The following is a 23,838-nucleotide window of genomic DNA, read 5'->3' on the forward strand; positions in this document are numbered from 1 at the left end:
AGACAGGTGAATAGAGTCTGTAAAAATAAACATAGATATAAGGCATACAAAAGAAACAAGCACGGCGCTGAAATCAGTCAATCAGGAATTTGTTATATGGATGTAAATACCTGGTGAAAATTTGACGGAAATTTGTTTTTAAAACTTAATCAATTGATTACTTTATCTATGCTAGTTTATCAACTGATTATTCAGATGATAGGAAATAAAGTTGATGGCTAAAGAAACTCTGACAATTATTTAGAACAAATGTCTAGCTTGAAGGGTTTGTGTGCCAAGGGATACTGGAGAGTCGTTCAACTTTATTATGTGGATCCTCAGAAATGGGCATAAATTGATCTTTCAGGGATCTGATAATAAATTCTTATCCATCAAGCCATTAAACTTACTAGCCTTTTCCAACATCAAATAACTTATGATAGAGCTTGAGGGTAGTCCAATCATACTAGTGAATACTATTTTGGTGTGGTAGTGTGTGTACATCATTAGAAATTACATACTAGTACGAAATAGATTTCTAGTTCTAAATGGTATTCAATGATACCTCAAGTGAGATCAATCAGAGAAAAGTACGGCCTACAAATGTAATTAGTCTTTACAAAATTAAATTAAACTTTTAATTTCAGAGGGGGTTTTGTGGATATCATTGTAATTTCAATAGTTGAGATCTTTAGTCGATTAAAGCTAGATTATCATGGAAATCCTGGAAGCACTGAACAGCGCTCGCGCGCGAGACTGATAGGTACTAGGTTCGAATCTTGAGAGGCGGGATCGTGGATGCGTAATGCTGAGGAGTTCCGCAATACGACGAAATGGCTCTCCAGTGCTTTCAGGATTTTCATGGTGGTCTAGATTCAACTGACACATGATCTTAATTTTTGAAATTAAACTTTTGATTGTTAAACGTAAAGCATTTCTTTAAACATTAATCGATCATCTATAATGAATGTTTCATGTTTTAACTCTAAAAATAAACTCTTTTTAACGCTTTAGTGAATTTATATGGTTTGTTTAATAAAAAGAAAAGCATTCTCTGAGTTAAATTCACTTGGTATTGTTTGTTTGAATCTTCCCATTGATGTTTAGGACTGCAATCGATCAGTCTCTTATTGGTATATGTGCATACTGTGCGTATTGCCTCAATATCGTCTTAATTCACAAGCATTATAAACAAAGATGGATAGTGAGTAGGAGTGGAATCCAGGACGCGCACTACTTCGAACTATTTGGAACTCGTCAGCTGGGTGTACCTGCACTTCAGAGTTTATGTTCACTCCAGCTGACAGGTCCGAAATAGGACGAAACGCACTTCCTGTATTCCACTGCTAGCCACTATCCATTTTGCTTATTTTCTGAGTTATTTTAAAGATATTTTTCATTTAGTTTTGATGATAAGTGAAAGTTAATTAGAGAGATTGATGACCTTAGATAAGTGTTACGTGGTTGTTTGAAACTCATCAATGGTACATACACGAAACCATTTGAGGTCACAATAAACACATCTAGATTATCTGACAAACAGATAATCTCTAAAAAACGTTACAAAATAAGTAATCTAACAATGACTGTATTCAGAATGAATTTCTCAATGTTTCAGTGAAAATTCATTCATGCTGAAGTCAGCTTAGTCAGATATTAGACCTTATGTCAATAATGATGATGATCATAGTATTAGTTATTGTATATCAAAAAGCAAATGGATTCCAATAGGCTTGTCTAAATTTTTTGATACTTGTCACATATTTGAATACTTCGTACATTACCTTAAATACTACTTAAATGCCCATTCCTCAAAAGACCTTACCCGAAAACGACACAGCTGCCCATTCATTCTTGATTCTCCAGGTTATTTAAATTCATGAAGAACATTGACACTTTTTGGATATATCAGAAACTGATACCTGAACAATACTTGACAACTGTTCACATATTGATTATTTCGGTCAACAAGTAAACTACATTTCAGTATACTAATGTAAATACTTATGCCTTATTTAACATTTTACTTGACAATAAATCATTACACAAATATAATTCTGTATTTATACATATCATGATGTGTTTCTTAAGAGTATGTGCCATTTTTTAAGCTTTCATGTTAGCTACAAATGACTGGTCACTTAGTAGTGACCAAAATCATGTTTGTTTAGTCTAATGATGCTAACTGATTTTTGTCAATTAAGTTTCGACATAACCACCAGATTTATTGACTATACATTATGTGCACTGTACTGGGATGTTATGTGGTTGATAGTAGCCAACAAAAATATCCGGAGACTTATATAATATTCCTTCAATTTTGATGGAAATGTGGTTAGAACCCATGTGGTGGTCGATATTCGATATTATCCCTAAACTTCGTATATTGTTCGTTCTGATAGCCGTTACTCGATAATGTCCTAACGGTGTATAAATCGGAAGGCGAATACGAAGGGTTGATTGCGTTTATTATTGAACCACGCACAGATATGCAATACTTCAGGCATGTTAAGCAAGCATGAAAGAACAGTGCCGTAAAGCAGGCGAGTGAGCGTGAGAACCGAATGAATGAATAAGCTTGTACAATACGGTGTAGCGCAGTACAGAGCAGAGCAGAGCAGTAAACAGGATCAAGATGTATATATATATATATATATATATATATATAAGTGGAAAAGCATGAATCATCGGATCAATTAAGCGATTAATGATAAGGCTAGCAGAATGAATACATGCGTAGGCAGTAAGCAATGCTCAAGCGTACATAATAAAAGTACAATGGTATAGATAGGTTGTTATTGTATGAATGACTGTCCATTAAATAAGTTAACAAAAGGACTTAGCCAGATTAGATGTAAACAAACTCAATTATATGTGGGTTGCTATACCCACATAACCCAGATTCATAGTCTGAGAGGTTGTTGCCACTATAGTATTTAGGTCGCGACTGATTTGATGTACAACTCAGATATTTACAATCGATTTATCGCTGTGTGATGAACAACGTTATTCCTAGGAGTTTCGAGGAGCACAACTCCTAGAATAATGGTTTCTTGCTAGATATCTTCAACTGATTAATGTTTTCATCAGTAATTAATTGATCTCGTTAGTGCTGTCTTTATATAGCTCCTTTCAAGATTTGAATGTATTTATTTCAATCACGATACTCATAAGCAGAAATAATAGTTGTTCTTCTGCCTTTGATGATATCAACTGTCAGTTTTTGTATTTGGTACCTTCAAAGTAGATTCAATCGTCAGGTACTCAAGATACATTGAGTTGAGTTTAAATGAAGTCTGCTATGGTATAATCAAACAAAAATACTATTGTTGTGTATTCGTTAAACAATCAATACGTATTTTGATTTCTAGAGAAAAGTAAGACATTTTACTCAGACTGACAACCACAAAAAATGACAGAAAAAAATAGTTTGAATGAAATTTCAATTTATATTTGACTATTTATGCCTTAATGCTTAGACACAGAAACTAATTTACGGAAATTTTTTTGTGGAAAAACTTTTTCAATAAGAAAAAAAGACTTATTGATCAATATTGTAAGCTCAAATGGATAGTGGCTTGCAGTGGAATCCAGGACACGCACCACTTCGTCCTATTTCGGACTCATCTTAAACATCAATGGGAAGATTCAAACAAACAAACAAATAATACCATGTGTATTGATCAATATGTTCACATAAGACGTATTTCATTAGTTTTTCTTAAAAAGTTTTTTTTTTTTGATCACTTCATTTACGCACTCTATTGAATGACTTAAACTTTACCTGGGTGTTTTCTTTAAAAAGATTCCTCGAAAATGTAAGATGGTAATTTTGAAAAAATCTCAAGAGAATGATTAAGTATAAAGGAAGTGCTTCCATTCTACATAATAATACAAAGAGGAAATTAAGAAATGAAAGATAGGGATAAGCGAACAAATTACAATTATAAAACTACGAATTGTATGAAAAGATGATGTCTAATGTACATTATTATCATTATTTAATTTGGATTGTTATCTCAATATACATCAGTTTACAATTATAACTACATACTTACTTACTTACTCCTGTTACTCCCAATGGAGTATAGGCCGCCGACCAGCATTCTCCAGTCCACTCACTTTGTCCTGGGCCTTCCTTTCTAGTTCTATCCAGTTGTTGTTCATTCTTCTCATGTCTGCCTCCATTTCTCGGCGTAATGTGTTCTTTGGTCTTCCTCTTCTCCTTTGGCCTTTAAGATTCCATATGAGGGCTTGTCTTGTGACACAATTGGGTGATTTCCTCAATGTGTATCCTATACACTTGCAGCGCTTCTTCCTGATAATGTCTGGCCATTATAACTACATTATAACTACATATGCGATAATAAATGTCATTCAGAGTATATTTTGTTAGGTGATCTGAAGTAGCCGACAGGAAATCTTATGTTAAATTACACTTCATACTTGCTGACAATCATCAGTAAACTTTACCTATCATCCCGAAAAAACTGATATTTCCTGTGAGATTTGAACTCCATAGTTTGTGATTGTATTACAAGACTATTCATACTTTGACTAACCAGTTGTAGGAATCAGTTACGATTGCTTGATCATTATGCAATTTTTATAGCCTTGATAATGATCGGTTTATAACGTTTTCGATGTTATAAAACCGATGTGGGCTTAAACTAGATTTTGAATAGTCTGTGATAACCTAAAATAGAATGTAACCGCTAAATCATTTTTACAGTCCTGATAACTCTTTTTTATTCATAAGCAATCATGGGTGTCAATAGAGATATCTCTTTCATTTATGTCTTCGTAAATCTATACTTATACATCATGTGTGTGTTTATGAATAGTCTGTACATTTATTATTTTATTCAATGTTCGTCTCCTTGCTCACACTATGCATTGCCAACTTTTAATCAAATTAATCCTTGAGGTTGGCAGTATTTAAAGTAGGGACATTGACTTTCTCCATTTCACGTTTATTTTACTTCGTTTGGAGTAATGCTATTGAAATCATGAAGCTATTTAAGTTAAATCACCATCAAGAACTTGGAAACACTAGACAGCTGTTATATTCTAATGTCGGACTCCTCTGTAGTAGGGATACACGACCCCGCAGGCAGGAATTGATACGCAGGACCTTTGGTCCAGTACGCAAATACTTAACACCTAGAACAATGAGTCGGCATCCAACGAGGTTAATATTTTATTTCGATTGACATACAACATGAAAGAATATACATTGGTGACTTACGTAACTCAGTTTTGTTAATCAAGTTACCCGACTTCACTTAGTCTGATAAAACAGAACAGTGCATTGATTTCCCCAGCTCCGTAAGTTGTACACGACTGAAGTTGGTGCATAAAGTTACACTCAAGCCACCATGCTCATGACAGTTCAGTTTTCCAACCCTAGATTCATCAGTTAGTGAAGATATTATGATCACCTAATCAAATGAAGTTATAGGACAAATTTTAGTTGTGAAAGTAAGTTAAGAAAACTAAAAATACAACAAACTAATAGTGATGTAATTGAAATTTGTAATCTTACACTTAATATTTCTGTGATAAGTTGATAAGCATAAACTGTTCAAAGTTCCATTCTGTTTCATTTTAAAATGGCAGATTACTAAATTAATGACCAACAGAAATGAATTACTTGATAACAATATGAAAGTGTAGGACAATATATTTACTTAGACAATCATCATCTGCTCACTAGTGACTGACTTCAAGAGGTATTTCCTGGAGTTCTAATGAGAAGCAGTGACTATTGAAATTCAACCGAATCTTTTGCTAGATGGCAACTCTCTGAAGACAGTGGTGGACGATTGTTCGATTTCGTGAACCGGTTGAAGTTAGACATTACCACTGTTGGATGCCGGCTCAATCGTCTAGAGGTTAAGTAGTTATGCACGAGGCTGATAGGTCCTATGTTGGCGGGACCGTGGCTGCGCACTGCTGAGGAGTCCCAAAATAGGACGAAACGGCCATCTAGTGCTCCCAGGTTTCTTATGGTGGTCTAGCTTCAATTGACTCACGAATTCAACCATTAAATTTCATTTCTATCAAACTGGAACATCGTAAAAATGATACACATTCATGCTAGGTTTCATGTTGATGATGATCACCGACCATAACAGATACTTTGATATCATATATTAGTAAAGAAGTCAAAACATTTCATATTTGTTTTCACTCGATGTTAAGATTTTACATAATCTTCCCAAATTTTTACTAGGTTTTGAAACGAAAGCTATTGGGTTCGAGTCCCTCTGTGAGCGTAAATACTGGGATAAGGGTACCATATATCTGACTAATACCAAATATGAGAGAACACTCTTTGAGAATTCTATTGCTAATCACTATCTATCTTCACTTAAACTTTTATATAATCTGGGTACTTTTTAATATGCATTACGGACTAAATCTTTTTTTTTAATTTTTAATTTATGTCTAACTTGAACTACATTTCAACAGTATTCATTAACTGGTCTGTACACTAAATAACGTAATTTAGTATATTTCTCTATTATCCATATTTTTTTTTCACATTACAGGTGGATTAGAATATGAATTATATTCTACACAGACACCAGCTGGATTTAGACCACCTACAAATACATCATCTATAATCACTAAACCAACATTTAATACTAAACAAACATCTGTATCTATAACATCTCCTTTAGTTCATCGATTGAATAGACCTGCTCCTGCTGTTCCTCCTGCTCTCCATCATCAATATCATCATTGTGGTACTTCTTCTTTACTACAAACATCACTTTCATTACCTCCATTAGCTCAACCGTCTATTGTAAATGCAACAGAAAAGATTAATCGATCATTGGTTATGAATAATTTACAACAAATGAATTTATCAAAACTGAAAACGGTAATGATAATTAATATTTTTATAATCACTAACATTATTTGCTTTACCTTGAGAAGTGGTTGTTTAATCCTTCATTCTTTTTCAGTAAAAAAGAGTTTTGGAAACTGTCGTATATTATTTAAATCATGAACAACCAGTGGAAACCAGGAGGCATTGAACTGCTCCTGAGGAGTGATTCGAAGGTTAAACTTTAGGCACCAGAACTGAAAAGACTGTGTAAGACCCTCAATGGTTTAGAAATGTCTATTACCTAGGTTTATTTCCCCTTTGTTTGGATCTATGTATGACAGTCGTTATTGATATTGTAAATAGTCTAGTTTACTGAAGACGTCAATAAATTTTAGCACATTTATCTTCAAGAAAGAACATACTGATTACTTGTAGGATATATCATCTTATACTATATCCTTATATACAACCTATCTTTTATATATTACCATCACTAAATTAACTACTTCTATGAATTTGGTGTTGATCTTGTTGTGCTAACGAGGTATGGCAACTTGGACCGATGCATATATGTGCCTGGTCCTATGTTGTAGCTGACTGACTGACTGATATTATCAGTTATAAATCCATAAAATATATTGAAAAAAAATACTGAAAACTATGATCAAAATATAATTGATTTATGAATTCATTACATCAACTGCTTATTGTTTGAGTGTTTGAAATTATAGACGAAAGGTGGCATTATTTCTCATACAAGAGTAGATAATTTAATCCTGTTCAATGGGTTGAAATCTCCCTGTTTTTAGTGCTAAGGACTGCAGCTGATCAGTCAGTTGGACATCTGTGCATTCTGAACAAATCGCCTTGATATTGACACCATTTACAAGCATCTTTTGTAAAACATAGTTACACTGATGACTTGCAGATCTTGACAAGAACAGTGGCAAGGCTCAAACTCTTACAACTGAATTATTATATGTCCTCATCATACAAGTCATCGTCTATCTGACGTCAATAACTAGGTGGGTAATGTGTTAGTGTTTTGAGTGGAAGACAGTGAGTTAGAGTTTTAGTGTGAACATCAACAATATGACGCAAATATTTTCAGCTGAATAGTTTCAAATAGGTCAATACGCTCGTCTTGGATTCTATTATTAATCACTATCCAAGTCAGCTTAGAATATTTAGTATACTGAAGAAGATTTACGTATGTATACGTTGGTGATATGGTGATATGGTTTATAATGTTGAGATTTTAAAGTGTTTTTTATAAAAAAATATTAATGAGCGACCTTAATGTGAAACAGTTGACAGATCAACCTCGTACGAGATGATCTATATATTTGAAAGAAGCCAGTTGTCTCCATGGCAATTCGAACTTTCGATTATCTTATTTTAACGTATATGCCGCATCAATCATTTTGAAATACTTTAGACTATAATGTGTAGGTTTGTATTCACTGATAATATTCAAGTCGTCTGGAATACACAATATGCAATTAAGTTACAAAGTCTGAATCCCATTATATACCTTTTTACTTCCATTAATAATAATGTTAGATCATTTTGAAAAGTGCGGAGCAACACCATTTTTACTTCACATTTACAAGACCCTTACGCAGCTACATAACTCGATAGATTTTACATGATGTACAAAGACCTGCAATGAATGGGAAGGCAGGTGGGGACAACCATTATGTTCACAAAAGAATTACAGTGTTTTGCTAAAATATAATTGTGGTGTGGTCTACTTATATCCTCATAAGTAGTATATGGTGATGGTCAGACATTGAATGTATTTTGGCAGAAGATCGGTAAGGAAAAAACGGGAACGAGGCGCAATTGGTAGGAAAATGCATGAACAATGAAATTAGAGAAGATGGATTGATATTTACGGGAGGAACAGTGAAGATTGAGACAATTGATTGTTATTTTGCAAATTAACTGTTTACTGTATGGTTATCAGATCTTATTAAGATAGTTTTTTCATTTGAGCTTAAAAACATTGCATTGTCCCCACTAGTGTTCTTGTTCACTACAATAAGGACCGTACACTGAATACTTCATTTGCAAATTTCCATCGTTTGTCCTTTATATTCTGTATGATTCTTCCAGTCTACAATTCTCTTTTTTAATTTTCCATTCAATTCTCTTGAACTCGGTTTTCATAGCCTTCTGCTGCTAGGTTTTCCACTTTCGACTGGTATTACATACAATTTATGTCTGTCGACATAAGTAGCATACATCTCAGATTTAGCTTAAACTTTGATTTCAATGTTGCAATAGTTTAGTAGAAAAAACTTAAACTTCTGTCTTTTCTAAAACAATTTAATCGATATAGTAGAGAAGCCAGCCTAAGGAAATGCTGTCATTTAAACGCATCTTATCTAAATAAAATTTAATCATTACTCCAAACTATACTTTAAACTTCGGTCACTTTGACGCATATCTCAACACCCGTTCCATTTTTACCACAATCGTGATGGAATTCGACTGTCATGCATTCCATTGAAATCATGTTAGATCGCTATTAAAAACCTGGAAGCACAGAACGGCCGTTTCATCCTAGTATAGGACTCCTCAGGAGTGCGTCTCCACGATTCCGCACGCGAGATTCACACATTCACACTCACACATTTACTGTAATTACTTTCTTAAGTCAAAGTTTGTTTTCTATACACCATTTTCAATTGTTTATATTACTAGTTGTAATTGTAAAACTTTCCAACTAGTAAATATCAAATCAGTTTTTCTATGATTACTTCAAATCATTAGAAGAATAGAAACGTAGCTCTTATCAGTTATCTCATTTGGGCATATAATAATAATCATTCTCCTTTTCTTTCCTTGATATTTCTTTCTTTCTTTTTTCTTCTTCTTCTTCTATATTAATCATTATTCACAGTTTATCAATTGACCATAATCATTTTATATATATTCAAATTGGTCAAGTATAAAACTTTTGCTGGATTATTTTTTTTTATACTAGAAAAAAAAGTTTAGCTATTTTTATTTTTCGCCCCATTATTCTTCTAATCATTTTTTTAGTTTGATAGTCCATGAATGACCTAATTACCTGATGAGGTCAATGAGTTGAAAATGATGCCAGAGTTGAATTGGTAGCAGACAATAATCAGGGTGGGGGAGAGGGTGTCGAGAGAGAGAGAGAGAGAGAGGGGTTAAGAGAGAAAAGAGGAAAAAGAAACGACTGAAAGTTACCCATTATTATTATTATTATTTCGTTGTTTGGTTGATTAACATAGTCAATCTTATAACAATAATAATAATGAAAATCGTAGGAAACAATAAAAAAAAAGAAAACTATTTCACTAGGTCAGAGAAACTATGAGAAGCAAAAGAAAAGTTTAATTTATTTTATTCCATTCATTTTTAAAAAGAAAAAATATATATATATATATCACAGTTTGATTGTTTGGTTTGATTTAGTTTAAGGATAAAATAGTATGGAAGATATGAATCATAATATTTATTAAACATAGTTATATATACATATATATTACTGATAATTGTAACTAAGTTATTTCAATATTCCACATAAATGAGAAGTAGTGACCAGTGGAGTTTAACCAGGTCTGTTGTAGAGATATCAACTCACTGAAAACATTGGTGGATGTGTCGCTTAATTTCGTGGATTGGTTGAAGTTAAACATTAACACAATTGGATGATGGCTCAGTGGTATATTGGTTAAGTGCTCGTGTGCGTGACTGATAGGTCCTGGGTTGGAATCTGGCAAGGCGAGATCGTAGATGCTCACTGCTACTGAGGAGTCCCACAATAGGACGAAACGGTTGTTGAGTGCCTTCAGATTTTCCATGGTTGTCTAGCTTCAATTGACTCATGATTTCAACTGTTTAAAAAATAAATAACTGGTATAAGGGAATGTTGAAATTTAGTTGTAGAATTAGATTATAAAATAGCTTTGAGATTTTAAGGCTATGAAATGTTGAACATGTAAAATTGTTGAGTAGATTAATTATGTTAGGTAAGACTTATTTTCCCTGTGATTTGCTTGATAATTTTGTTGTTGAGGGTCATAGATAACTTGTCACTAAGTTAATGTTGGTGTTACGTATTGACTGGTTGAATACATCATTGCTAGGAGCATCTAGTTTATGTTTATAAATGGTAATTAGATTATTGTATTGTTAATTCTGAGTACTCTATTCTAATTTAGTATTTCTGAATGACGCTGATTGTTTTCCGATTGGTTATTATCACTTAGTTTACAACTTTCCTATGTGTTATTAGGTAATGCTTTTTACAATATATATACAGAGTTGTTCCACACACATTTTCTCTTCTTTGAATGCTAAGCTTTTTTAATACTCTTGTAATCTCATTTGGTCCCAGTATTTGGAGAGTATTAATGCAACAGCTGCCGCATTATCGAGTTTACAATCGATTTCATTCATACTAGAATAATATTAATCATTCGTAATTGAAAGTTATTGCAGGGCCAACTGAAACCAATATTCGTTTTTTTTTTAATTTTTCGTTTGACACACTCAAAAGTCAACGTAAATGTCTTTCGTAAGTTCAAGTTTATAAGTGGATAGGAATCAAAGTATGTTTTTGGATGTTCTATTCAATACAATAGACAATGCAAAATGCAGAATATACAGGATATTGAATCATCAATCTTATATATTTAATTACAACATTTACTACACAACAAGCTTACAAACAAACATAATTCCATTTCATTCAATAGAAAGTAGAAAACAACAGTGAAATGTTTCACAAAATTATTTTGGTTGATTTTTACATTCAGTTTATTAGACAATTTACAATTTTCACAGTTGAAATCATGAGTCAATTGAAGCTAGACCACCATCGAAAACCTGGAAGCACTGGACGGCCGTTTCGTCCTATTATGGGACTCCTCAGCAGTGCGCATCCACGATCCCGCACCCGCGAGATTCGAACCCAGGACCTACCAGTCTCGAGCCGAAGCCCTAGCTTCAATTGACTCATGATTTCAACTGTGAAATTACTAAATTCTCCACAAAACCCCCTCTAATTTACAATTTCTCATTATTCATGTAATGAAACAGGACAAATTATCACTTATTTAATAATGTATAAAAGTTACTTTGGTGATGTACTTAAGCAGGTTTATGCTAAAAATTTTTGGCATAGAAAAGTAACATAAAAATGCTAGAAAATTTCTAGGATTTTAATATTAAGGGTCATTTTATGATGACTAGAAACGCTAACTTAAACTTAAGATATTGATCATTCAATTAAACTATCATAAATTAATTTTACTCAACTAAGAATCAGATATCAAATAGACAGGAATATTATCAGAAGGGGTTTTGTGGAGATTTCAGTATTTTTCAAAGTTGAAATCATGAGTCAATTGAAGCTAGACCACCATGGAAAACCTGGAAGTACTGGACAGCCGTTTCGTCCTATTGTGGGACTCCTCAGTAGCAGTACGCATCCACGATCCCGCACTCGCGAGAATAGAATATTATAGAACCATTTTAAAAATTAACCATCATTAACTTTATCATAAGAATTAATTAAACTAACACTTTTGGAATATATTACAAATGCTTATTACAATTTATAGTAGGTTCTAATAACATTGTTGAGATAAACAATACTTTAAAATCTTAAACGGGTAGTTATTAGTTAGATCTTCAACTAGATTTATAAATCGTTTATAATCTTGTTAATATTTTGACTGAAGTAATTATAATCAGAAAGGAAGTTATGTGAAGATTGTGGTAATTTAATAGTTGAATTCATGAGTCGAAAACAATGATGGACAGTTGCTCAATCTCGCGGGTTAGTTGGTGTTGAACGTTAACACCACTGGATGCCGGCTCAATGGTCTATCGGTTAAGTGCTCTGGCGCGAGACTGGTAAGTCTTGGGTTCGAATCTCGCTCGCGAGGCGGGATGGTGGGTGCGCACTGCTGAGGAGTCCCATAATAGGATGAAACGGCCGTTCAGTATTTCCATGTTTTCCATGGTGGTCTAGCTTCAATTGACTCATGATTTCAACTATGAAAATCTTTATGATTGATTGAAATTTACATGATTTGTTAGTTATAGAATTTGGAAATTCATATCAGACAAATTCGATATTTACAACCTAAAGATCGATATTCTAGCTTTTTGTTTGTCTATTTTCTTGTCTTGACTATTTATTCTTAAATGAAAATTGAAAAAAAAAGTGTTTTATTAAAATAAATCGAACTTTATATCCCGATTCTTTGGTCAATCTAGTTTCTTTTATCTCGTTTACAAATTCCTTAATGTAACAAAAGGTATACTGGTACTCCGTTTTAATTGAATTCATGATCACAATTGTCGATAACTAATAGTTTTTGTTTGGATATGAATGACTTAACTAACTGTACTTACTTACTTACTTACGTACTTACTTACACCTGTTATTCCTCGTGAAGGAGCATAGGTCGCACACCAGCACTCTCCATCCCACTCCATCCTGGGCAATTCTTTCCATTTCTTTCCAATTGCTATTCATCCTTTTCATATCTGCTTCTATTTCCCTGCGTAATGTGTTCTTTGGCCTTCCTCTTTTCCGCTTCCCGTCCGGATTCCAAATTAGGGATTGTCTCGTGATGCAGTTTAGTGATTTGCTTAATGTATGTCCTATCTACTTCCAACATCTTTTCCTAATTTCCTCTTCAGCTGGAAGCTGGTTTGTCTTCTCCCATAAAATGCTGTTGCTGATAGCATCCGGCCAGTGAATTTCGAGTATTTTGCGTTTATCCAATGTAGTTTATATTGATCTGTCATATATATACGTATTATCATATCAGATTTTATTTTCAACAACAAATTCGATCGTTTTCTTCTTCACTTTAAACAACTTTCTAACTGTATTCATCACTCACACACACATACATACCCTAACACTTATTCACTTTTTGCTTCTCCATATCTTTACCGAACTATTTCAGCATGAATGGCAGTGTAAAATCATCGAAGAATTTCATCTACACTGTCTACTTTTATTTAATTTCTTGTCACCTACAATTATAATTTATTTCGATCATGTTGGAGATATAACTATATATACAGATAGGTGAATAGTTAGATAGAATAAGTGAATGAAATGAAATCCTGATATTTTAGAAAAAAAAGCAATGGACAAAATTATCATACAAGAACTAGAAATTCTTCATAGAAGTCTGTTTATATTAGTATATACACATACTTAAGCGATGATAATGGTAATAATAGTAGTCAATGAACCTTTGATACAAGGTAACAATGAAATTTAAAATAAAAGGAAAACAGTTAAAATACTTTGGCAGTTCTCAAAGCTCACGTAAATGACATTTTTTAATTGCTTTACAATTAGGTATTTCTACTTACTTACTTACGCTTGTTACTGCCAATGGAGAATAGGCCGCCGACCAGCATTCTCCAAACCATTCTGTCCTGGGCCTTCCTTTCTAGTTATATCTAGTTATTGTTCATTCCTCTCATGTCTGTCTCCATTTCTCGGCGTAATGTGTTCTTTGGTCTTCCTCTTCTCCTTTGGACTTCAGGATTCCATGTGAGTGCTTGTCTTGTGAAACAGTTGGGTGATTCCCTCAATGTGTGTCCTATTCACTTCCAGCGCTTCTTCCTGATTTCTTCCTCCGCTGGATGGATACTGGTTTGTTGTCTCCCACAGTAGCTTGTTGCTGATAGTGTCTGGCTAACGGATCCGAAGTATCTTGCGTAGACAACTGTTAATAAACACCTGTATCTTATGGATGATAGCTTTCGTAGTTCTCCATACAGTAGAACTGTCTAGACATTTGTATTGAAAATTCTGATTTTGGTGTTGATTGACAATTGTTTTAAGTTCCAGATGTTTTTCAGTTGTAAATATGCTGCTCTTGCTTTGCCGATCCGCGCCCTCACATTATTTACTACGTATAATATAACTTGACGTGAAGATAAAAAGGAGTATATAATGTGTTTCTGATGACAATGACTGGTATGACAATAGTAAAAAGACCAGTGGAATACTTACTTTCATCAGAGCTTCAGTCACTGGATAGAATGTTTCTTATTTAGATGCTGATCATAAATGTATGTTTCTTAATTAAAACAACTGTTAGTAGTAAATCATTGATTAGGACTTCCTAAGAGTGGATTATCAAGATTTCATACGGATTGTAAATCGAGGATTTTTAATTGTTACTGCTAGCATGATTACTTTATATCGGGATCGAAATAGAATGATTTATATTTATATCGTTAGTCAGCTTGCAACATAACACTATCATCATGGTTTACTGATGAAAGGTTCATTTTTACTAGAAATGAAAGAAGAATATGACGCCTCGAAATGAGAATAGAACTACTGCTTAGGGAATTCTAATTTTGTGTAGTTTTTCAGTTAGTATTAGTCTATGATGAAAATTAATTTCATATTGAACAGTATTCAAAAATCCCTGACAGTCAATTGTGAATTCAGGCAATCTGTTAAGGATTCGTGTGCGGAATCAAAAGTCCTGTGTTTGACCCACGCTGTTGAGGTCGTTTGTGCCCACTCCCGATGATTCCCATACTAGATCAAAATGGCCAACCAGTGTTTTCAGACTTTCACTGGTGATCTAGCTGAGATAGGTTCATGATTTCAATGAAATTCAACAATCTCCTCAACCTCATACTGACAAAGACTACAAAACAGGTTGATACCGACTAGAAGTCTTAGAACTTTACTCTTAAAGTTCTAGTGAAAGGACTTGACAGATGAAGTTCAACAATGTCAATAATGAAATAGTTATCACTGATAATAATTGATAATGGATAGTGAATAGGCTAATGTTGGAAATCTGAACCATCCATTGCTAACTCAATGGTCTAAAATTTATGCGATCTTGGTTCGATACATTGAGAGTTTGTGAATGAATAACGCCCTTGAACCTCATACTACAGCAAAGTAGTTTGTGCATTTCATTAGTTTTTAAAGAGTTTCCGACTGAATTCAATCTGTTTTTTGCTTAAAGAAATAGATTGCTGACATCAAATATTATTAGATAATAGATATTTGTTTTCTTATGTAGAACACTTTCAATGCTTTCAATTCAATGAAAAAATTATTGCTCAGAAATTGTGACCTAATGAGGATCAGTTCATCTTATTAAGAACAAATAATCCTATTATATCGTCTTTGATACTGTATATGTATATGTGTATATGTCATGGAGTTTCTTTTCTTTCAACCGTCAAAGTGGTCACACCAGCCTGTACCAACTTATTGTGAAACTTCTATCAAAGATAACAGGCTCAAAAAGTTTCTATATAAAGAATCGAAAATTTCAGTTATGAGTCACTATGGCATAAATTTTGAAACATACTGTAATTGAGAAAGAAACCTTAATGGATGATCGAGTTGTGATGTCGTTTCAAACGATTTAGGATGCCAGCTCAGTGGTCTATCGGTTAAGGGCTTCGGCTCGAAACTGGTAGGTCCTGGGTTCGAATCCCGCGAGAGTGGGTTCGTGGGTGCGCACTGCTGAGGAGTCCCATAATAGGACGAAACGGCCGTCCAGTGCTTCCAGGTTTTCCATGGTGGTCTAGCTTCAACTGACTCATGATCTCAGCTCTATAGATTTAGGATTACTTAAGTTTTATTTTTTAATTTTAACTACTAACATCCATAATAGTAGCACAACTGTAAACATGAAAAGTTAATATCAGTGGCTCACATGCTTTCAGCTTTAAATTCTCTCACGATTGATCTAAGCTGCAAAATACGTTCACGCTTTCTCAATAGCATACTACAATAGAAACGAAACTGAGTTAAATTGTCTTTACACCAATAACTTTTTAGGTTGTTTTCGTAAGATTTCAATGATGAAGTGAGCAGTGATTATTCATTTTATAGATAATTCAGGAAGTAACATCTTTAACATCAAACTTTTTTCTTGGTATTTGAAAACTTGCATTATGCCAGGAAGAATTAATTACATTATTATCATAAACTTTTTGGACCCTATAAAGTTCTATTTATGTTAATTTATCTAATTCACAGAATAAATCCTGAGAAAATGAGTAAATAAAACTATATGTAACTCAATTGACGTTACTTAGCTCCTAAGACAGTAGATACTTTTTCCTGTTGTAATTGGTGTTATTTTATATTTATAAATTAGCTCTGAAATTTCTTTCGCGTTATCTTTCGTGTGGAAGAGGATTCGAAGAATATTGAACTTTCAAAACTACTCCAATTAAAATTGCTGTTCATTTTTTTTATTTTAATAACTGAATTCATGAGTCGATCTAAGCTGAACCGCCATCGGAACCCCGAAAGCATTGGACGAATGTTTCGTCCTAATACTGGTATCCTCAGGAGTGTATATCCATGACCTTTCACATGGGGCCTGAAGTCAGGATATTCGATCTCGCACGCGAGTGCCTAAACTCTATACCATTTACCACCTCACTGGATCCATGATTATATGCAATACTTTGTCCGTTGGCTGACGTGGGTAACTGTCTTCCTTTCGACGTGGATCATGGCTTCTCACTAGATTTTCAGGAAATCCATCTTAAAGCTTATCACCAGTGAGTAGATTATTATCATCAGAATGGGGATTTGTGTAAATTGTTGCATTTTTAATAATTGAATTCATCAATCGATCTAAATAAATATTCAACATTTGAATGATTTTATTTTAAAATTCCCTCGAAATTTAAATTTTCTCTTTTGATGTTCAATCTCTTATTGTATGCTTTTCACATTCTTTAAGTTACCATTAATGTAATTACTGAACTATTAGTCAGTTTTTCATTACTTATGACCTAAGGAAAGAATGTAAGTCCTCTATTCCACTGTTAGTCGCTAACATACTTTACTATAAACTCATATAGACAGTAACTTATACATTCCTTAAAAGTTAATTAAGTTTTGCATAATTCATTTTGCCCATTTTTGAAAATTTTTTTTAAAATGTCACGGTAACAATTTTTTTTTTGATTGTTCAAGATAACAAATAACAACGATGTTCATAATGAGAATTACAAGGAAAATAACATTAATTTAAACAGAAACCAATATCATATTAGTGGACAGATTCATGTTAATCAATCTGATGGAAATGTAACCAGTTATCAGTAAGTGTCTATACTTTTTTCTATTATTTATTTATGAAATTTTCAACTGTAGATATTGTTATAACGTGTGTACCTGTGTGCTTGGTTGATCTATATGACGTTATAAGACCGCCAATTCGAGAGGAGTGAAATATCGATCGGAACAGTGATACGCGAAAACTGTACGTACAGTTTAGAGTACTTGTCAATCCTGCTATCTACCTAACCAAGCCAATTAAGTCCAGAACAGCATTAACAGCCTCAGCAATATGAAATCATTATTCTTAAACATACTGGGTCTATATACCAACCAAACAGACCACATCGTACCATAAAATAGAAAGTGACATTTGTACAAGATTTGGCCAAATGTGGCTGTGAAAAGGAGGGACAGTAATTAATGGACTACGGATAACTCAAGAATGGTAAATCGTATAATAATAGTCTATAGGTCAAAGTAAAGCTTATAATAAGAGGGACACAAATATGAATAGTTTAAATTCATTTAATATTGTTTGTTTGAATCTTCCCATCGATGTGTTAGGACTGCAACTGGTCAGTCTCTATTTGGCATATGTGCATACTGTGCGTATTGCCTCGATATAGCCTTGAGTCATAAGCATTGCAAGCAAAGATGGATAGTGGCTAGCAGTGGAATCCAGGATGCGCGTTTCGTCCTTGCTTGTGCGATGAATAGTTTAGTTACTTAACAATGATACAATAGGAAATATACGTATCATATTGGTCCATAAATAGTCCTCAGAGTTACCATACATAATTCTCTTCTGAATATAACAGATATATATATATATATGTATATATATATATATATATATAGCCAATATGTTATACCTTGTGGCCGAGTGGATGCCTAGTAAATGTGTGACTTGATGAGACCGTCAATCAGGGAGCAGCGAATTGTCGGTTGGAACAGTGACACGAAACCCGTACGAGCAGACTAGAGTGCTAACCGGAAACAAATATGATTAGGTTAATTACAATAGGAAATATACATATTATATTGACCAATAAATAGTCCTCAAAAGTTACCATTCATAATTCTTTTCGGGATACAACACAATAGGCTTGTTTTCCAAACTGTAGTCATTGTAATGTACACTGTTGTACATCAAAAACGATGGTAAATTTATTGGAAGATTCAGATCAAGTGAGTGAATCTCAAGTAAAATCTTAAAAAAAAAACAACTAAAATAAACAATTTTCCACTTGAAAGTTACTATTATTAATGACTAAGTATGTAATGTACATTACAAACTTCATTCATTAGAAAAATAAAGATGTTTATACGCATCAAAGTAAAATAAAATAAAAAAAAGCCGGAATTTCGTGCAATAGTTGTTATAAACGGTTTCAAAAATCGTCACAGGATATTTATGAAGAAAAACATTTACTGAATATACATATGTTTACTTTCCAAACAATTATCGTTTCATTGTATCTTTACATCGGAAATGAACTGTGACTACTTAATTTCATTATAAGTACTATCAGCAACAGCGTTTTATGGGAGAGGATAAACCAGCTTCCAGTTGAAGAGGAAATTAGGAAAAGACGTTGGAAGTGGATCGGACATACATTAAGGAAATCACCAATGTTCATCACGACTCAATCCCTAACTTGGAATCCGGAAGGGAAGCAGAAAAGAGGAAGGCCAAAGAACACATTACGCCGGGAAATAAAAGCCGATATGAAAAGGATGAATAGCAACTGGAAAGAACTGGAAAGGAAGGCTCACGACAGAGTTGGATAGAGAATGCTGGTGAGCGGCCTATGCTCCTCGACGAGGAGTAACAGGCGTAGGTAAGTAAGTAAGTAAATATTACTATTATATAATACATTTTAAATGTTAGGCGTGAATCATTTTCTACTGAACAACGATATTGATTTATGAATTATTCTCTTTTAAATGCTTGTTTTTTTTCTGTTCAACTGTTTATCAACAGTGATGCTTCTTCTCTTAATGCATCAAACCTACCTGGAAGTTATTTATCTCAATCAGTTATAGATCAGGCAAGTTATTTCAATTACTTTTTCTCCATACATTCATTTAATGTACGGATTGTTTTAATGAAACGATTAGGAGAAAATGTTTTGGTCATAATAAGTAACTGTTGAATCCATTTTGTTGTTTAAGTAAGGTATAATTAGTCATTAATTGATCAGGCAAATGATTAGCAATAATAAATTACATTGATCTGATCATATACGCTGATAAGTAGTATGTATACGGAATTAAAATGATCCATTATAGTAGTTTAACGTTTACAGTTTACAGAATACATTTACCGTTAGGGAATTATTTACTACTGTTTAACGTTTGATTAGTGACAAATGTAATAAACATCTAACCTTCCAGTGACGATTAGATCCTATCGATGGAGTAGAAATATTTTCACTAGTCTAAGTTACTCATGATGACATGCTGTTTTTTGATAACAGGATATTGGAGGAAGTCTAGTGCAAAATAAACACTACAGTGACCAATACTCATTGATTAACTAATGGTAGGTTAGTAGTACCCTGAGAAGCTCAATGGTATCAACTCAGACTGTGAAGCTGAATAAAGCATATTCGGTTATCACGGGGAGAATCATTCACCTCAAGATTGTAGGTATGTTTTGCCGATGAGTGTCAGCTAGGATAAGATTTAAGTCTAGGATTTCTGGTCAACGGCTACAAATCACTTAAGCTTAAGTAAAAATGTTTGAGGCAATGATAGTTAAATTTCTTTGTTAAAATAATAATAAAAACAAATGACTGGTCAGTGTATTTCAGTGATTGGACAATTGACTTTCTACAACGTATATCTTTTCATTTTGGGGATTTGTGGAGATTATGGTTCATTTTAAAGTCAGGTTTACGAGTCAGCTCACTGGTCTAGAGGTTAAGCGTCCACGCGTGAGACCAAAGGTTCTAAGTTCGAATCCTGCGTGCGGATTCGTGGATGCGTACTCTTAAGGAGTCCCATAATAGGACGGATCGGCCGTCAAGGTCTTCCGGGCTTTCATTGGTGGTCTAGCTCAGATCAACTACTACATTCAAGTTTGAAGTGTATCTTTACATTTAGTTATCTTATAACTTAACATATGAATCAGATAACTACTGATTGAATAAAAAGTAGTCAGAGAGACAGATTGTTGATTACTAGACTCAGCTTTCACACGTTCCAAACCTAGGTTACTTTTCTCAGTTTTGATAACCAACGATAAATATCAGTAGTTTCATTACATGTTGTTGCTATGTTCGAGAAATTATTATATTGCCTTGGACCGGCGAATGGAACGAAAATCAACAACACAACAACAGGACATGCTGAGCTATTGCTCTGCAACTAAAAGAAGTAGACCAGATTTGGCCGGGTAAATATTAAATTCCACAATTGACTCTGAAGAACGAAGAACAAGCATGCAACTCATGAGTAATATTGTTATATCTAGAGCCTTGATTCCTAATATGCCGCGAACTACTTGACTACTTGAACGATAGAACCTGCAAAACGTCGCAAAAGAGAGAAGACAAAGACTGGTAAGCAGGAAGTTTATTGCCCCAAACAGTGTCAAAATATAGCACAGAAATCTCGTGTATTTATAGTTTTTGGCTGAAAGTAAATTATCATTTAGGTCAACCAATAAGCACATAGGTATCAAACTAATCCATCCAATGGAGAAGCTCCACGTTGGCATTTCTAGAACATTCCCCTAGCCGTGATTGGATGGAATGTCTGTGGCTCTTCCTGGGCTTCCTAGAGCCTCCTCAACTTCACCTGTGGACTATCCTCACACCTCCCCCCTTTAAAGTCTGTTGTATAAGACCTTTTTCTCGGATCCACCTGGAATTGAGTTACCACGATTCTCTTGCGACTCATTACTCTCGAAGGTTGTGTCGCCTTGCTCTTGCGTCTTTTATCTTTTCTACCTTAGCGCGCCTGAGTGCTTTTTGGAGACGAATCCATGAGCAAATGAAATGGGAGCCGGCTTTGTGGCCTCAATGTTCTGCCATCCCTTCGAATTTGATTGATGTGTCTTATACATGTACCGACATTTCTTCGGATTAAGTACAATACACTTCCAATTCGACGTTCTATAATACCTGGTTCCCACCTTTTCTCACCTTGATACGATCTAACGAGTACCCTTTCACCTACCTTGAAGCTACGAGTGACCATATGGTTTCCATTCGTGGGTTTACTTGTCTTTCTAGGTGGCAACATACTGCTAAAGACTGTTCGAATTTTCCTTCCGAACATACACTCGGCTGGTGACTTACCTTCGGGTACTGCCGGATTGGGAGTAATTCTGTAAGACAAAAGGAACTTGCTGATTACTTGTTCTAGGATGGCCTCTCCTCCCCTTTTAACTAGAGCTCGTTTTATAGTATCCACGAATCTTTCTGCTTGGCCATTCGACTGAGGATGGTACGGAGGAGACTGTAGATGTGATATGCCATTTTCAATGCAAAACCGTTTAAAGACAGATGCCATGAACTGGGTGCCGTTGTCAGTCACTAAGATCTCAGGAACCCCAAAACAAGCGAACAAACCTGTCAATTTTCTTATAGTACTCTCTGACGTCATTTTCGGCATGTCGTATACTTCTGACCATTTCGTGAAGGTGTCGACAACAACCAAGTAATTTCTGCCTTGTATTGGGCCGGCAAAATCAGCCTGTATTCTTTGCCAGGGACCGTCTGGTTTTGGCCATGGTTGCGGTTCAGCTTTATTTGGGTTCTTTGCGGCCTCTAAACAGGACGAACAACTGCGACATTTTTGCTCTATATCATGGTCCATTGATGGCCAGTATGCGTAGCTTCGAGCTAACGACTTCATTTTACTTATCCCCGGGTGTCCGCTGTGGAACTGCTTAAGGACTTGGTTTCGAAGATTTCTGGGGATAACGATACGGTGGCCAAACATGATGCAGGAATCTACAATTGTCAATGAGTCTCGTCGACGGAAAAATTGCAAGAATTCTCCATTTAGTCTCGACGAAGGCCAATTGTTGAGTATGCAGCGGCGAACAAACTTCAACACGTTATCTTTCTCACTAGCTCTTTTAATATCTTCGAATGTGACTGGAAGTCCGGAAACTGCGTCTGTTAATACTGTGTGAACCTCGGCCTCAACATCTACGGCAGCCACGAGCACCTCCTCTTCTTGTTTTGTACGGGAACTAATTAATCTTGAAAGGGCATCTGCCTGTCCAAAATCCGTTGTTGGTTGGTACATTATCTTGAAATCATAGCCCAGCAGTGTCGTTGCCCATCTCTGTAGACGGTTTGCTGTATATACAGGTATACCTTTTTTCGATCCAAAAATTGTCAGCAGCGGTTTATGGTCTGTTAGTAGGGTAAATTGTCTGCCAAATAGCATCTTGTGGAACTTCTTTACTGCGAATATAATATAGAGGGCCTCTTTTTCTATCTGACTATAGTTTCTTTCTGTCATAGTCAGCGACCGTGCAGCGTGGGCGATTGCCTTCTCAGACCCGTCTGGGTAGGTATGTGCGATCACTGCGCCGATTCCGTAGTTGGACGCATCTGCTGCGACTATAATGGGAAGATCTGGATCATAGTGTGTGAGTAGAAGGTTTGATGACAGGAGCTGTTTTAGTTTTACGAAAGCTTCTTGGCACTCAGATGACCAGAACCATTTGGTATCTTTTTTCAGCAACCCATTAAGAGGAGCACGAAGGCAATGCAGTTCTGGAAGAAAAACTCCATAATGACTAACCATTCCCAAGAAAGAGCGTAAAGTTGACACATCAGTTGGTGGAGGCATGGACTTGATAGCCTCGATGTTTTCAGGATCAGGTTTTCTTCCGTTTTTATCAATTATGAATCCCAAATAGCGGACTTGTTCCATGCAGAAATCACATTTTTCAGCACGTAATATAAACCCA

The 23,838-nt window shown here is 34.7% G+C and overlaps 1 protein-coding gene and 1 non-coding gene across 2 annotated transcripts in view; both read left to right on the top strand.

Moving 5' to 3' along the window:
• Positions 1 to 527: 527 nt before the first annotated feature.
• Smp_127800 (putative sap-97) overlaps positions 528 to 23,838 on the top strand; it is a gene marked incomplete at both ends in the record, with an annotated part of 46,479 nt that continues 23,168 nt past the window's right edge. The window contains 2 exons of the mRNA XM_018798594.1: positions 528 to 549; positions 6,534 to 6,868. Coding sequence (XP_018653521.1) covers positions 528 to 549; positions 6,534 to 6,868 — 357 coding nt within the window. The remainder of the gene's footprint in view (positions 550 to 6,533; positions 6,869 to 23,838) is intronic.
• On the top strand, positions 16,251 to 16,322 carry Smp_tRNA_00270_Pseudo_CGA.1.1. Its single transcript has one exon. It is a non-coding gene (tRNA).

Source organism: Schistosoma mansoni, chromosome 7, assembly GCF_000237925.1.
Source record: "Schistosoma mansoni strain Puerto Rico chromosome 7, complete genome".
Classification (NCBI taxonomy): Eukaryota; Metazoa; Platyhelminthes; class Trematoda; order Strigeidida; family Schistosomatidae; genus Schistosoma; species Schistosoma mansoni.